The sequence below is a fragment of the Nematostella vectensis genome, chromosome 2 (assembly GCF_932526225.1).
Source record: "Nematostella vectensis chromosome 2, jaNemVect1.1, whole genome shotgun sequence".
Lineage (NCBI taxonomy): Eukaryota > Metazoa > Cnidaria > Anthozoa > Actiniaria > Edwardsiidae > Nematostella > Nematostella vectensis.
This window is the reverse complement of record NC_064035.1, coordinates 10,054,556-10,067,671: the sequence shown is the minus strand read 5'-3', so window position 1 is coordinate 10,067,671 and position 13,116 is coordinate 10,054,556. Positions and strand designations below refer to the sequence as shown.

Genomic DNA, 13,116 nt, shown 5'->3' with positions numbered 1-13,116 from the left:
CCTCAGGAAAAAATTTTATGTCTTACATTGAGTAAAAACGTCCAGAATCATCAACCGTGTTCTCCCAGAAACACCTGGTAATGGAGTCTAAATTTAATAGGCACAAAATTTTCCCCTTAATTGAAAACGGCCTAAATTTTTAACAACCACCTGTGTTGGTTGGAATTGGAAGAAGGATGCAAAACATTAGCATCACGCAAATTTTGTTTTTCTGTTAAGGAATGTTTGTTTTGACCAATCATATGCGAGATTTGCAAACAGACAACAATGAAATTCCCTTCAAGAAGTTAACATTCCACACATTCCACACGCGCTGTAAGTATTCTTGATAATAAGATGATTTTTGGGCGCCGTAAAAGCGAGAACACCTGTTCAGACATTTTAGGATAAAATCTAGTTAATAGAGAGTTATGAGAATTTTCGAAACTCGTACAAATGTGCTTTTGCCCCTAACCCAAAAACAATTAGAGAATTGTATTCAAAAGGTTATGAGAAAGTTTTGGAAAGAAAAATTTCTTATAGAATGTTTTGGGTTGATAATATGTATGTCAACAGTCAACTCATACTTTTTCAACCGAATTTCGGATTGAACGGTTTTCTTTGACCAGTTGACCAGAATCTTTCTTCAGACGTACTGTGGCTGCAAGCGCGGAAGACCAATGGACGAAAACAAACAAAATTCTCTCACGGCAAGGGGTGCATGGTTTGATCTCATAAAGATTCAAACCAACCAAGAAGCTTTATTGTCAATTGAAGCATTTGGACTATGACGTGCTTCGCCGCTCTTCTTTATCAACTTTTGAGTTTTTTCACGATTGTAAAGTCGCAATGTCAGGAGGAGTTTTCCCGGGATGCTGTCTTCACAGCGACTGAAGGTAAAATAGAAAAAAGTATAAGTAACTCTGGTTTGGGATAGAGCTTTGCTGGGCGTATCAAAAAAGTTGTAGAAACCAGTTATTTAATGATTTTGTCAAACCTCGCCCAACAAACTTCATGAAATCATGAAAAACTCAAGAAAGAATTTTAGTACCGAACAAGAAATATTTCTTACATACTGCTTATTAATTATTCACATCCTTACTTTTTAAAAACTTGATCGGTGTGATCTGTTGATTTAAGTGTGAAAAAAACTGAGAACCTTTTTAATGTATATGTATATTATATTACGATAAAGATGTGGGTGACGTACTAGCTGCCGCCTTTATTACCACAGGTGAAATTTGGCCATTCACACAGCGCAAACCGTGAACACCTAAAATATGTGTGGAATGTTTATTGTCTTCTGACGAATCAGACGCGAAAATTCAGACACTGAGACTTGTTGAGACATTTCGTGGTTCTGGGGAGTAGTGGTTCCGGGGAGTAGTGTGGGGAAGGGGGGGGGGGTGGTGCTGGCGTCCCCCTGCCCCTCCCCTTCCGCCGCCCCTGTTTATATATGTTTTTTTCTCGGCTACAAACAGATGAATACCTTAACTTCTCTGCCATCAAGACCGTAACCGCCCATCGTCCTTTTGACTGTAACCTTCACTGCCTGGTCGAACCCGACTGTCAATCAACCAATTACCATCCACCAACACGCATGTGCGAGCTGTGTGACCACACCTTCACCTCGAGGCCTGCTTGTAAAGTCAATAAACCAGGTTACATCCACTTCGACTCTAACAAGGTACAATCGACTCTCGACTACTATAGAACCAATCCTCTGCAGGCGCGTACCCAGGATTGGCCAAGGGGGGGGGGGGGGGGTGCGCAGTCATAGGTATCATATGGAAAAAGCATAGTATTTGAAGATAAGGAATGACTCACTTTTTGGTCGCCAAGGGGCAAGGGGGAGTGAGCGCGCACCCTGCGTACCCCCTGTGTACGCGCCTGCTGTGTTACTCTTAACAACTCCGTCTAACTCGAACCCTCGGAGTCTAAGGCTGACGGTATTGACGACGTGAAATAAATGCACTAGACCTTTTGCTGGATATCTAATCAAAGGCTGTGTGAGCCAACAACTCGCGAATGCAAATGTATTTTCCTACTTCATCAAGTATGACCACGTCAAAAATGCTGAAAGTACATAAAAATGTCATTTTTCCTTTTTTTCGATCAAGTACAGTATTATTAATTATTTTATAAAAGGCAAAAAGTTGTGAAGGGTAAAAATAATTTTGGCTTTTCTTGTCCTTTTTTCAAGGGATCGATCTCTCACGACCCTTTCAGGAATGTCAGGTGCAAGAACGGTGGGACGTGTCACAGCGCATGCGCAAAGAACTCCGAATGGCAGTGCGCTTGTCAGCCCAATACTACCGGCATGCTATGCGAGCAGTTTGCAGGTATAAACCGACTTGCCAAAATATCGCTTTGGGAATCGGGGATGGGATCGTAGGAGAAAAATATTTTTTTTCTTATTCTCTTCAAAAGGAAACACTCCAACATCGTGCAAGGAAGTGTATTCCAAAGGGTAAGTCTACTGGAATAATTAGGGACGGCAAAGTAACACATGAGACCGCTGACACTGTTACGGAGGCTTAGCCAGGGGGTTAACTCAGCCACGCCCCCTCCTTTTTTTTGGTCCAATAAAGGTACGTCTAAGTCGTTACGTCTCATTTGTAAACGAATGTTCTTGAGAAATGACTCTCTCCCCCCTCCCGAAAAATCCTAGCTGCCCCTGTGTTGGGGTCTTTTGTGAATTTTATACCGGAGCTTCGTCTTTTAAAATTACACCTGAAGCTATCCAGTATACAAGGAGTAAATCAAATGATAATCTAAAACAGGTCCGTAGAAGGGGGTGGGGCACTGGGGTCACGTCCCCCCCCCCACCAAATATAAAAAAAAAATAAGGAATTGACCAGTAGGGGCGTGGCTGTTCCCCCAATATTTTCTTTAAATGTTTTTGTATTGTGTCCCTCCAATATTTCGAGGCCTGTTACGGCACTGTAAAAAGGCCCATTATTTAGCAGAAACGGAAAAAAGATATCGAGATTCTGTAGCAAATAAGGAAAAAATCAATTCGTTTGACGTGGAGCTCACATATGCTTGTTCACAGCATTGGAAAAAATACCGCATATATATTGAGTTTGGAGAACAAAAGCATAGAAATCTACTGTCATCTGACAGTGATTGACGGCTGTGGTGATGGGGGATGGACGCTGGCTATGAAAGTCAACGGCTCAAAGGTATTTGAGATTACGAATATAGGATTTCGAATTTTCAAAGAGAGACCAATTTTCTCTCGATTTCCTAGGATACTTTTATCTATGGGTCTTCACTCTGGACCGACAAATCTGCCTACAACCCATCGGCCGGTCTGACGGATTTTGATAACCAAGAGACCAAGCTCCCCAGCTACTGGGCCGTGCCGTTCACCAAGATCTGCATCGGGCTCAAAGTCGGGGACACCCTTAAGTCTATGACGATCCCCTACACGGCTACGCACTCTATGACGTCATTGCTGACGGCACCTACAGAGGGACCTCGAACGGGAAGACCGCTTGGAGGGCACTGATCCCTGGTTCGTCTATGCAGACATATTGTAACAGAGAAGGTTTTAATACTGTAGGATGGGTACGCTTGGGGATTGTAAGCAACAATGAGATTTCGTGTAGTGCAGTTGACAGCATGGTTGGTATCGGTGGAATCACTATGTTCGCTTCCGCGGGAAATAAGTGTGCATGGTTTTGTGACAATGGCGACACTAAAATCCCAGCCATTGGGTACCTTTACCTTAACTAAGAACAACACGTGACTGTTGGAACAAGTCTACATTGGTAGAGAACTAATACCTTGCATACCAACATCAAAAGCTCTGTACTAGAAATTGCAAGATGCTCCAATCTAAAAGTTTTAAAAGTAAGGTCTTATCTGTCCCGGAAGAGGGCCTTTTTACTCGCCAAACAAGCTACCTATCTATCCAAGAGAGAATTTTATTTCAGCTTATGCAAACTCTAGAAGCACAGCGAACTCCTGCAAGATGGGGACACAGCTCTCATGAAAGGAACTCTAAAAGTACATGCATTTCAAGCGAGTTTGTGTAGTCAGCCATGCGACACTCGAAGCAACCCTATTTTCTCCAAGATTATCACTTTTCTAGTAGCAACATCGCTTAGTACAATACATTGCTTCTTATACTACTTTTAATAGAAGCATTTTCTGTTTTGCTGTTTGATAGCATTAAATGTATGCTACATTAGCATAATTTAGCATAAGTTAAAATCGAGGATGACCGCTGGCGCCTGGGCCTCCATTCAAGCCGTGGCACGTTTGCACTCTCTCTTGAATCCCTGCAAATTCATGACTCAGCACGGGATTCGGGGATATTTTGCCCCTCCCACCACTCCCTTATGTGGAGCGTATCTATTGGGTAAGTATATTCGGGGGTGGGGAGCTGTGACCCGGAGGCCCGGCTCCTCGGGTGCGCTTGGTTAGGAGGTCACCACTATACGATACCTGACCCCAAACTTATCAGACGATGAGTTTAACACGATTTTAGGTTATTATAAAGTCGAATTATTCGACGACAATACTCAGTGTCAATTATTTGTTGATTGTTTATTCTTATTTATTGGATAAGATTAGTTGTTTGAATACACATGTATATAATGATGCTGAAGTCACAGTAAAGATTACTAGTTATTTGCTATTCAAGACTTATTTGCTATAACAGGGCCGCAGCAAGGGGTAAGCCACTGAGAGCATGTGCCCCCCCCCCCAATATTCTAAAAAATTATAAGGTAATGACCAGTAGGTGTGTGGTTGTTCCCCCCCTTAACCTCCTCTGCAGACGTCTCGAGTGATTTTGGAAAAAGGCTTTTTTATTTACATATTTTGATGAAAATTCGGGGTGTTGTATTTTTCAGATTTTTTTTTCCTAAACAGGGTCAAGGTCACCGAAACCCGCCAACAGAGGCTAAGTACCCCTCACCTCATGGCGTGTCACTAAGAGAACCCAGAGTTCATTCAATTATACATCTACTTTTGATGTATGTGTTACTTGTCACTTGAATGTTAGCTGACAGAAATAGATGCTTTGAGTGATTCAGCATAATTTGTTAATGGCAGGGTTAAAAAAATCGGCCAGCTGCCGGCGATAGCCAGCTGTTTTTCTTGTCTTTGCTAGCTCTTTTTTTCTGTATCCCCTTCCCATATTTTTAGTATGCAGGCTTTTTTTTAAAAACAAAATCCTAAAAGCCAGCAAAATCTAGCAGATTTAAAAAAGATTTTAAGCCCTAAATTTTTGTCTGTATCCCCTTCTCATATTTTTAGTATGCAGGCTTTTTTTTCCAACAAAATCCTCAAAGCCAGCAAAATCCAGCAGATTTGAAAAAAAGATTTTAAGCCCTGAATTATTAGATAAATGATCAAACATATGAAATAAACTTTGGCGAGTGAGAAAAAAATGTTGCAATGTTACAACAGTGTTCTGATGTCATTACCACTTGAAAAATGTCAAGAAAGAAAACATCAGAAAAGCAACAAAAACATCATTTTCAAAAAAGGTCTCAACTTGATGCTTGCATATATCTACATTTTGTAGATAAAGTAGACTGTTTTGTGGCATAGTCTATGGCAAGTAGAAAGTTGAGTTCAAGTATACAGATAACTTTCCTGGTCACATAACCACCTCTTCAACAAGTGCCAAGATATTGTTGTGGTACTTGTAGCTCTTGTGGCTCCTGCAGTGATATTCTTAATCACAGGTAGGGTACTGAGTATAGATAAACTTCTTGGTCAAATAATCACGACAGTGCCAAGATATGGTACTTTCAGGAGCCAGAAAGGTCAACTGTGAAAAATAAAAATATAACATTTCAGTTAATTTTGTTTTATTTTACACACTAAAGAACTTTGTTTCCATTCTCCACACCAATCTTAAGCATAGGCTACCCAAATATAAACAAAATGATTTGTAGTTTGTGTGCTTGCCTTCAACTTCAAGGCAAATAGGGTGCCTTGAAATCTCAGACCCTTAGATAATATGACTGTAACAATGCTGGCTTAGACAATAGTGATTAACTTTGTCAAAGTTTCAACATGTCTTTGTTGTAAACCTTTTTTTATTTGAAGACAAATAATCAATTCTAGCTATAATTTCTCAAAAATTTAATCATTTGTTTTTATTAGGAAATCCAACCAAATACAGTAAAAAAGTCTCTCAACTCAACAGAAACACTTTGTACCAATCTATAATCTCCTAAGTGGAATGTCCTAAGTGGATCTCATACATTTGGATTTGGCATGTCAATACGAAAGATGTTCTTCAGAAATATGATCGAAATGTTTGGTTGACCAATAGCATTTCAGAAATGCAGGCTCATTCACAAGCAAGCTAAGGCTACTGTCTTTAGTTCTAGAAAGGGGTGTATGGGGGAAATCTGTGTTGAGGTAAAAATTTATATCATAATAAATAAAAGAAAAACAATATCATGTTCAAGTATTTATTTTTCAGGACAGAATTCCCATATAGCGAGTTTGTATGCTACAAAATCACTGAAGATTAACAGATCCATAAAATGATTATTCACAAATTTAGATAGTGGTCAAATCGTAACATTTGATTATAATGGTCAAAATAAAATGAATTAGTAGATGTGATTATATTTTTCGCTATTGCTAATGATTTCCCGAAGCTTGATATCGCCACAAAGACTTGAGTGCAACAATTAGCTGCACACTGAAACTAAACGTTCTATGGCAAAAAAGGTTCCAAAATGTGAGGTAAATTCATAAATTGGTAAAATGAGTCTTGGTTTAATAGCTGACTTTCACTAACCATTCATGTTTATTAGGCAAACTTGCACCCGCTTCAAAAAAGCAACTTATCCAGTGCTTACAAATCAGTCAGTAAGTTTCTTTGTAAGAAAGGGTCTAATTACATTACAAGTTTTAATTTGTTTATTCCATTTTGTCTATTTTGACCATTCTGTGTTTATTTTGGCTTGAATTTGCCACTTCAAAAGTCATGTGACGTCTTAGTTATGTGCAAAATCTTAAGCTAAGGTATGTTTTGATGCTGGATTGGCAACTCCCTTGAGTTTGTGAGTTTGTTTGTTCCATGCTGGTTGATCCACAGGCAGCACTAAGGAAACTGTCAGTTGCTCTATAAAAGAATATCTGGAGAAATCTATGTCCATTGATGAATTTTGATATGCAGATTTGAGACTGACACTAGGATGGCTGTATAGGAGAATGCTTGGATGAGTGACACACATGAGCACCCAAACATTTAAGGTGATCCTATTTTGAGAGTTGTGTCCAGTGCAGCTGTCCGTAGTGTCAGTCTTGAATCCCTGATGACAACAAAACACGTGGCAGGCTTTAAACTCATAAGAGGCTTCCATCTGGAAAAATGAAATAATGGAAGACTCAAACACTATATTTCAAGCTGTTGTTTTATCTTTTTACAACAAATATTTTTTTCATCACCATAGATTTCGTCTTTAAATTCCTTTATAGAGCTACTGCCTGTAGTCTTGGGCTGCCTGTGGTCGATCAAGTAACCAGCGTTGACTCCCAAGTGGGGGAGGGGGAGCATAGCTTTCAACTCACCCGCATTAGGGGGGTGTCACAAGATTTTGGACCTCATCACAAGCCTAATTTTTGTGAGAATGTTCATACATTCTCTTGTATTCACCCGCGTTTGCCCTGTTTTTTTTTTTCACCCATTTACTGTATTTCACCCGATTTTTGTCCAAGTTTGGTTGACAGCTATGGGGGAAGGTGAGTTTGCACGTGAGTCATATCTTGTTTGTAAGTTTTAACAATACATATTTAAAAGTCCAATCGCGAAAATGCGTGACTTACCATTTATCTCCGTTATATTCTCTTTGATGTTTTACTAAGATTGCTTTTGTTTGTGTGTCCCCTTATTCTTGCACACGACTCTTAACTTGCCTTTCCTCTTCACAAACTTACAGCCAGCGCACTTTAGCTTCAACGCAGACCGTATCCGATAAGTCCTTATCATTAACAGGGACTGTGCAAGCCCAAACTGCTGATAATTGGCGAACAAGCGCCCAGTAAATCCGACAAACATGCTCCTTCCTTGTTGTTTAGCTAAAAATGGCGGACTTTGTCGGTTTCAGTCCTCTAGCTCTCACGCTCCTAAAGTTTCAAGAGAAGGGACTGGGCTAGATTACCGGAAATTAAATTAAACTGTATTTCCGGTTTTAACTATTTTGAAGCCAAAAACAAATAAACGATAAAGCAGAATTCTTTTGGCAGGGGCGTAGCCAGGGGGTGGCCTGGGGTGCCCGGCCCCCCCTTTTAGCAGCCAAAAATACAGTAAATATATGAGACATTTTCTAAAATACAGCGAAAAATGCCTTGAAAGTCTTAAAAATCCTAGCTACGCCGCTGTTTGGAAGAAAAAAAAAGTATGTGAGTAAAAAATAAACATTAAAGGTTAAATAATAACAATAAGATCACTACCAATTTTACTGTGTGATAAATAGCTCAACAGACAGGCCTATAATCCATATAAGGAATTGTCAAGCATATAGGCCAACTTTAAATATGCACATAAATATAAACATGATCATCTGGAGGTTCCTATTAACAATTTTCATATCTAAACAATTCCTTTGTCATTCTAGGGACACTCCAAACAATTCCTGATCATTCTAGGGCACACCTAAACAATTCTTGATCATTCTAGGGTACATCTAAACAGTTCCTGGGGTTCTGGGGGCACCTCTAAACAATTCCTGACATTCTAGAGCCACATCTAAACAGTTTCTGATCATTCTAAGGGGTACAACTAAACAGTTCCTGGGATTCTATTGGTACATGTAAACAGTTTTCAGTTAATTTAGGGGTACTGTTAATGATCTAATTGAATTAAATTTTGATGGGCCGAGGGGGAGGGAGCATTCAATAGATAGGAGGCGTTTATTAGAGAGGGGCGTTCTTTACAGGCGCGTACCCAGGTTTGGCCGAGGGGGGTGCACAGTCATAGGTATCATATGGAAAAAGCATAGTATTTGAAGATTCCTTAGTAAGAAATGACCCTATTTTGGGCCGCCCCCTTGTGTACGCGCCGCTTTACAAACTTTAACAATATAACAAACCCAAGTGCAGTGGCTTTCTAGTCTCAGGTCAGGATCACGTTAAAATTAAAGCCTGTGTAGCATTTCTTGTTAAGCAAGTCTCACCTAGTAGAAGCCTAACTCAGGTTAATTAAATTTGATTTATAATACCAAAATTATTATGCCATTTGTTTTCAAACTAGGAGGCAGGAAGGTGGGGCATTAAATAGATGGGGCTATTTGTTAGAGAGGGGCATTCTTTAGTTAGGGGGAGTTTATTAGATCATTTACAGTAGAGTTAGAAGATAATCACTTGAAGACTATTAGCTTGTTTTAAAAGTAAACATGAAACATGTAACTGTAGTAGAGTAGTTTTTATCATGGAACAAAGTGTGGGTACCAAAAAGTATTTGCCCAGAAAACACAAAGAAATTTGTATTTAGCAAAGAATAATAAAATAAAGCAAATTCTACAAAAATACTATACTTCTCAACAGTGTCACTCTATGTTAAAGACACTCGCTATAAAGCACTTAGCAGCAGTTAAGACATTTGGTGGGTATATTTTTCTTTTGCCTGTATAACACCATTATGTAAATCATAAATGTGTGACATGAGAAATGGCCTAGAAGGGAACTCCATAGGCATAGTGCACTTTATTGTCAGGAGCTATGCCTACTAAACAAGTACAATGCCTTAGTTATTTTAAGGCAATACAACAACACCACCTTGACATTTTTGGAACATGACCTACAGAATAACAGCAAATTTTAAATATTACCATAAAACACACCACTAACCAGATATTCCAGTCAAATTCTACTACAAGTGTGTACATAAAATAATGCTCTATGTTTAATTAAGCTCTGCCACAAACACTGGTGAAATAAAGAGAGAGATACATGAAGTAAAAAGCTTTTTAAATGCAACACTTGGAAATTATATTAGTTAAATAATTTTAGCCCACCTCTTAGTAAATACTGCATTCACTTACCAACCATCAAGAAGCATATAAATATGACTTTATTAGTCCAAATTGAGTTATCGATACTATCAAATCAACAGTAACTTCTTATCATAGCTTTGTTTTTTATTTGGGTTTCTTTTACAGAAATCTGTTAAAACCTGTAACGGTGGTCAAAAATAAATATTGAAAACATTATTAAAATGTTTGAACTGATGTTCTCATGGGTGGAAAGAGGGAATCATTCAAATACAGATCACAAGAGTTATAATCTGTAGTCATATATTTTTCACATACTTAATTAGAACTTAATGCAAAGGGAATCTTGCACCATCGCTATAAGCATAGTGTTATTACTATCCTTCAAACGTATGTTGGATTTGGTGTTTTATAATGAATCAGATCAGCTTTTGTCTTTGACAACTGGTGCCCCTAAGTGCCATTTCCAGATTGGGTGCCAGGCTGGTGGCTTCTCAGTATGTGAGACAGCCATTGAGTATTCCATAGACAAGTCGCAGTCTTTGACATTAAAAGTAGGAAAAGCTGGAAACATGCTCATTAACTTGAAGTTTCTGTAAGCTTTGTTTTTCCGCTTGCGAGTCTGAAGGATTCTGGAGTTTAAGGTGTTTGTTAATACCGAGTTACTGGTCTTTTCTGGTTTGGAATTCATGGTGGCGTTTACTAAACCATTTACTCTAGGGTTTTTCTCATCAACTGAAACTTTGCATTCTAGAGCCAGATTTGTCGTATTCCCATTACAAATGTTAGGATTTCTAAGGATTTGTTTCCACGCGCGCTTTTTTCTTTTCACCGCTCCATTTTGCCCTCTATTAGTTTCACCTTTGTTGATCTCTGGTACATTCTCAACAGCTTGTTTTGAGTCTTGCTTCGTCTGAGCTGATTTTGCTAAAAACAATTTGATTTTAGCCTTTTTGAGAGATTTTTGTAATCTCTTTGTAGTGGTAGTGGACGTTTCATGCTCTTTGGTTTCAACTTGCCAGGTGTTATTCTGTCGCTTAATCACCAAGGCAGGCGGCGAGAGACTAACGTCCACTTTTATGGGACTTTGCGTTTCGAGCTTGCTCTTCTCTGGAGTTGTTATTTTTTGTAGTTTCCTCGGTGAAGAAGATTTGCATTTTGTTCTTTTGAGCGAATTGTTTCTACCACCACCATCCTTCTTTGACGTCGAAACACTACGCAAATTGCAAGAAACGGTTGCAGTTGAAGCGAAACCACTATCATTTGAAGAAGCATCCGAGAAAAATATCTCCGAATTAGCATTTCTCAAACACGAAGCCAAATTTTGGCTATTATTACTGTTTTGTTGAACGATCACTTTTGATGCATCGCTGGTCTCCGTTGTTGTTACGTCAGCGGTCCGACTTTTGCTCGTTTCGTCTTCATAGGACCAGTTTGTTAAATTGTGAGATGTTTTTGAAGGAGAATGGCGGTTTTCATTGCCTGTAGTATCGCCGACAAGTGTTCCATTTAGTACAATTGGACTTACATTGCCGCCGTCACCGACGCTTGTTGTTCGCTCACCTTGTTTATCCCTCGACAAAATAGGCAATGTTGTGCTATTTGTCACATGGTTGGGCGAGTGCTCGCTTTCAAACTTTGAGCGGTCTAGCGACGCATCAGATTTGATCAACTCTTTCTTGTTTCTAATTTCGTTAGGGTTAACGATCTTAGCGTCCAAACATCGCTCCTTGTGCACACGGATAACACGTTTTTGCTTTGTCAGTTTCAAACTGTTACTGCTCTTACCCGGGTCCCCATACTCTGTTATTTCTGAATTGTCTGTATCTCTTTCTTTGCTAACCTCTTCTCTGCTTACTTTTTTCCCTGGTTTTCGGACTCTCCTATTAACAGCGTACAAAGCAACGTCTTTGGTTTGATCTATGTATACTTCGCAATATTTCTGCACATCTGCCTCTGGAATGAGAGTACAAATCGCTGAAGAACCATGGATTCCGTTAACCGTTTTGAGCAATCTTATTTCTTGCGCGTTACAAAAATGCCTGCGAGTTCCTATCTTTTCCATTCTAGTGAATAACGTTGTCCTAGCTGTATTGTGGAATAAGCTTGCTAACAGTTCTGCGAGGGGAAACATTTTCTCTTGTTTAATCATCAGAAAGGCCAAATCAGCCTCGCGAAACATCAACCTACCACAGTAAGTAACGTCCACAGCCTCAGAGCTTTTTCCAGCCTCCATATCTTCCCGAGGATTTCAAATCTGGTGGTTTCAAGATCGCCGTCACTCACTGTTTTACGGGTGATGGTAATTGATGTATGGAAATCTGTAGCAATAGTGTTACCCCAAATAAAGCGAGAGGCTAAAGTGATTAGGGTTACTGCAAACAATTTAGCGAAGAAGTTTGTCGCAGAAACATACACCAAGCCAAAATATTTTTCTCCATTTGTGGACCCCAGCCTTAGACCATGGCAGAAATGCACCCCACGAAAGTTGCCGTGTCCCCGCCGGAGTTTTGTACTCTTTTGCCGCTAAGGTCAATAGCTGATAAGCTTGCATTCTGATTGGTTTATTTCTCCATGACGACATCCGATTGGTTAATAAGTGTTGGATATTATGGCGCTGGGTTGTTGGTTGTCTTATGATATAGTCTTTCTATTCTAAACAAAATAGTCTTTCTACCCTAGAAATTCGATTTTCTTTACAGTTTAAAGGAAGATGTTGTCTAACAAATCATGGTCCTACATGTACAAAATGCTCAACGCTGCAGATTTGTGTGGATGAAGAGAATAACCGTGTACGTAGCCTTTCTCAATTCTTCTCGAACAGATAGTGCCCCCTTTAGCGATTAGACATTTTAGAGAAATTGGACTATCAGCTTTAAATCAACCTCAACAGAAGGCCTGAAGTCTAGGACAACTCCAGGTAGCTTGCAAGCCCGCGTCACTTGAATGCATGTTTTACTACGTGAATTAATTACACGCTTTTGAAAATAAAACGACGAGGTAAACGGCGGTGATACAGCTGTTTCGGATATTCTCATCTTGTAGCGCGTTCCTTTTCTTAGAGGTTCTTCAAGATGAATAATAGTACTAGTGAATTACACTTCCATTGTTAAAAAAAAAGTAAGAGTTTTAACCAAACTAATACCCCTAAAGGATCCGAAAA

General features: G+C 39.4%; 2 protein-coding genes and 1 long non-coding RNA gene across 3 annotated transcripts; 1 reads left to right on the top strand and 2 right to left on the bottom strand.

The window, feature by feature from the left end:
- The first annotated feature begins 405 nt into the window (after positions 1-405).
- Positions 406-4,627, top strand: LOC5521309. The gene is made up of 6 exons (XM_001640943.3): positions 406-875; positions 1,461-1,666; positions 2,183-2,321; positions 2,410-2,449; positions 3,035-3,164; positions 3,233-4,627. The coding sequence occupies exons 1-6, from the start codon at positions 767-769 to the stop codon at positions 3,491-3,493; spliced, it is 885 nt and encodes a 294-aa protein (XP_001640993.2). The 5' UTR covers positions 406-766; the 3' UTR covers positions 3,494-4,627.
- Positions 4,518-8,338, bottom strand: LOC116604312. The gene is made up of 2 exons (XR_004291004.2): positions 7,789-8,338; positions 4,518-5,770 (listed from the first exon to the last, which is right to left on the bottom strand). It is a non-coding gene; the product is annotated as an uncharacterized LOC116604312 (long non-coding RNA).
- A 1,677-nt stretch (positions 8,339-10,015) lies between these two features.
- On the bottom strand, positions 10,016-12,486 carry LOC116604310. Its single transcript, XM_032366512.2, has 2 exons — positions 12,144-12,486; positions 10,016-11,909 (listed from the first exon to the last, which is right to left on the bottom strand). Exons 1-2 carry the CDS (start codon positions 12,187-12,189, stop codon positions 10,378-10,380), a joined length of 1,578 nt encoding a protein of 525 aa, XP_032222403.1. The 5' UTR covers positions 12,190-12,486; the 3' UTR covers positions 10,016-10,377.
- Between the last annotated feature and the right edge of the window lie 630 nt (positions 12,487-13,116).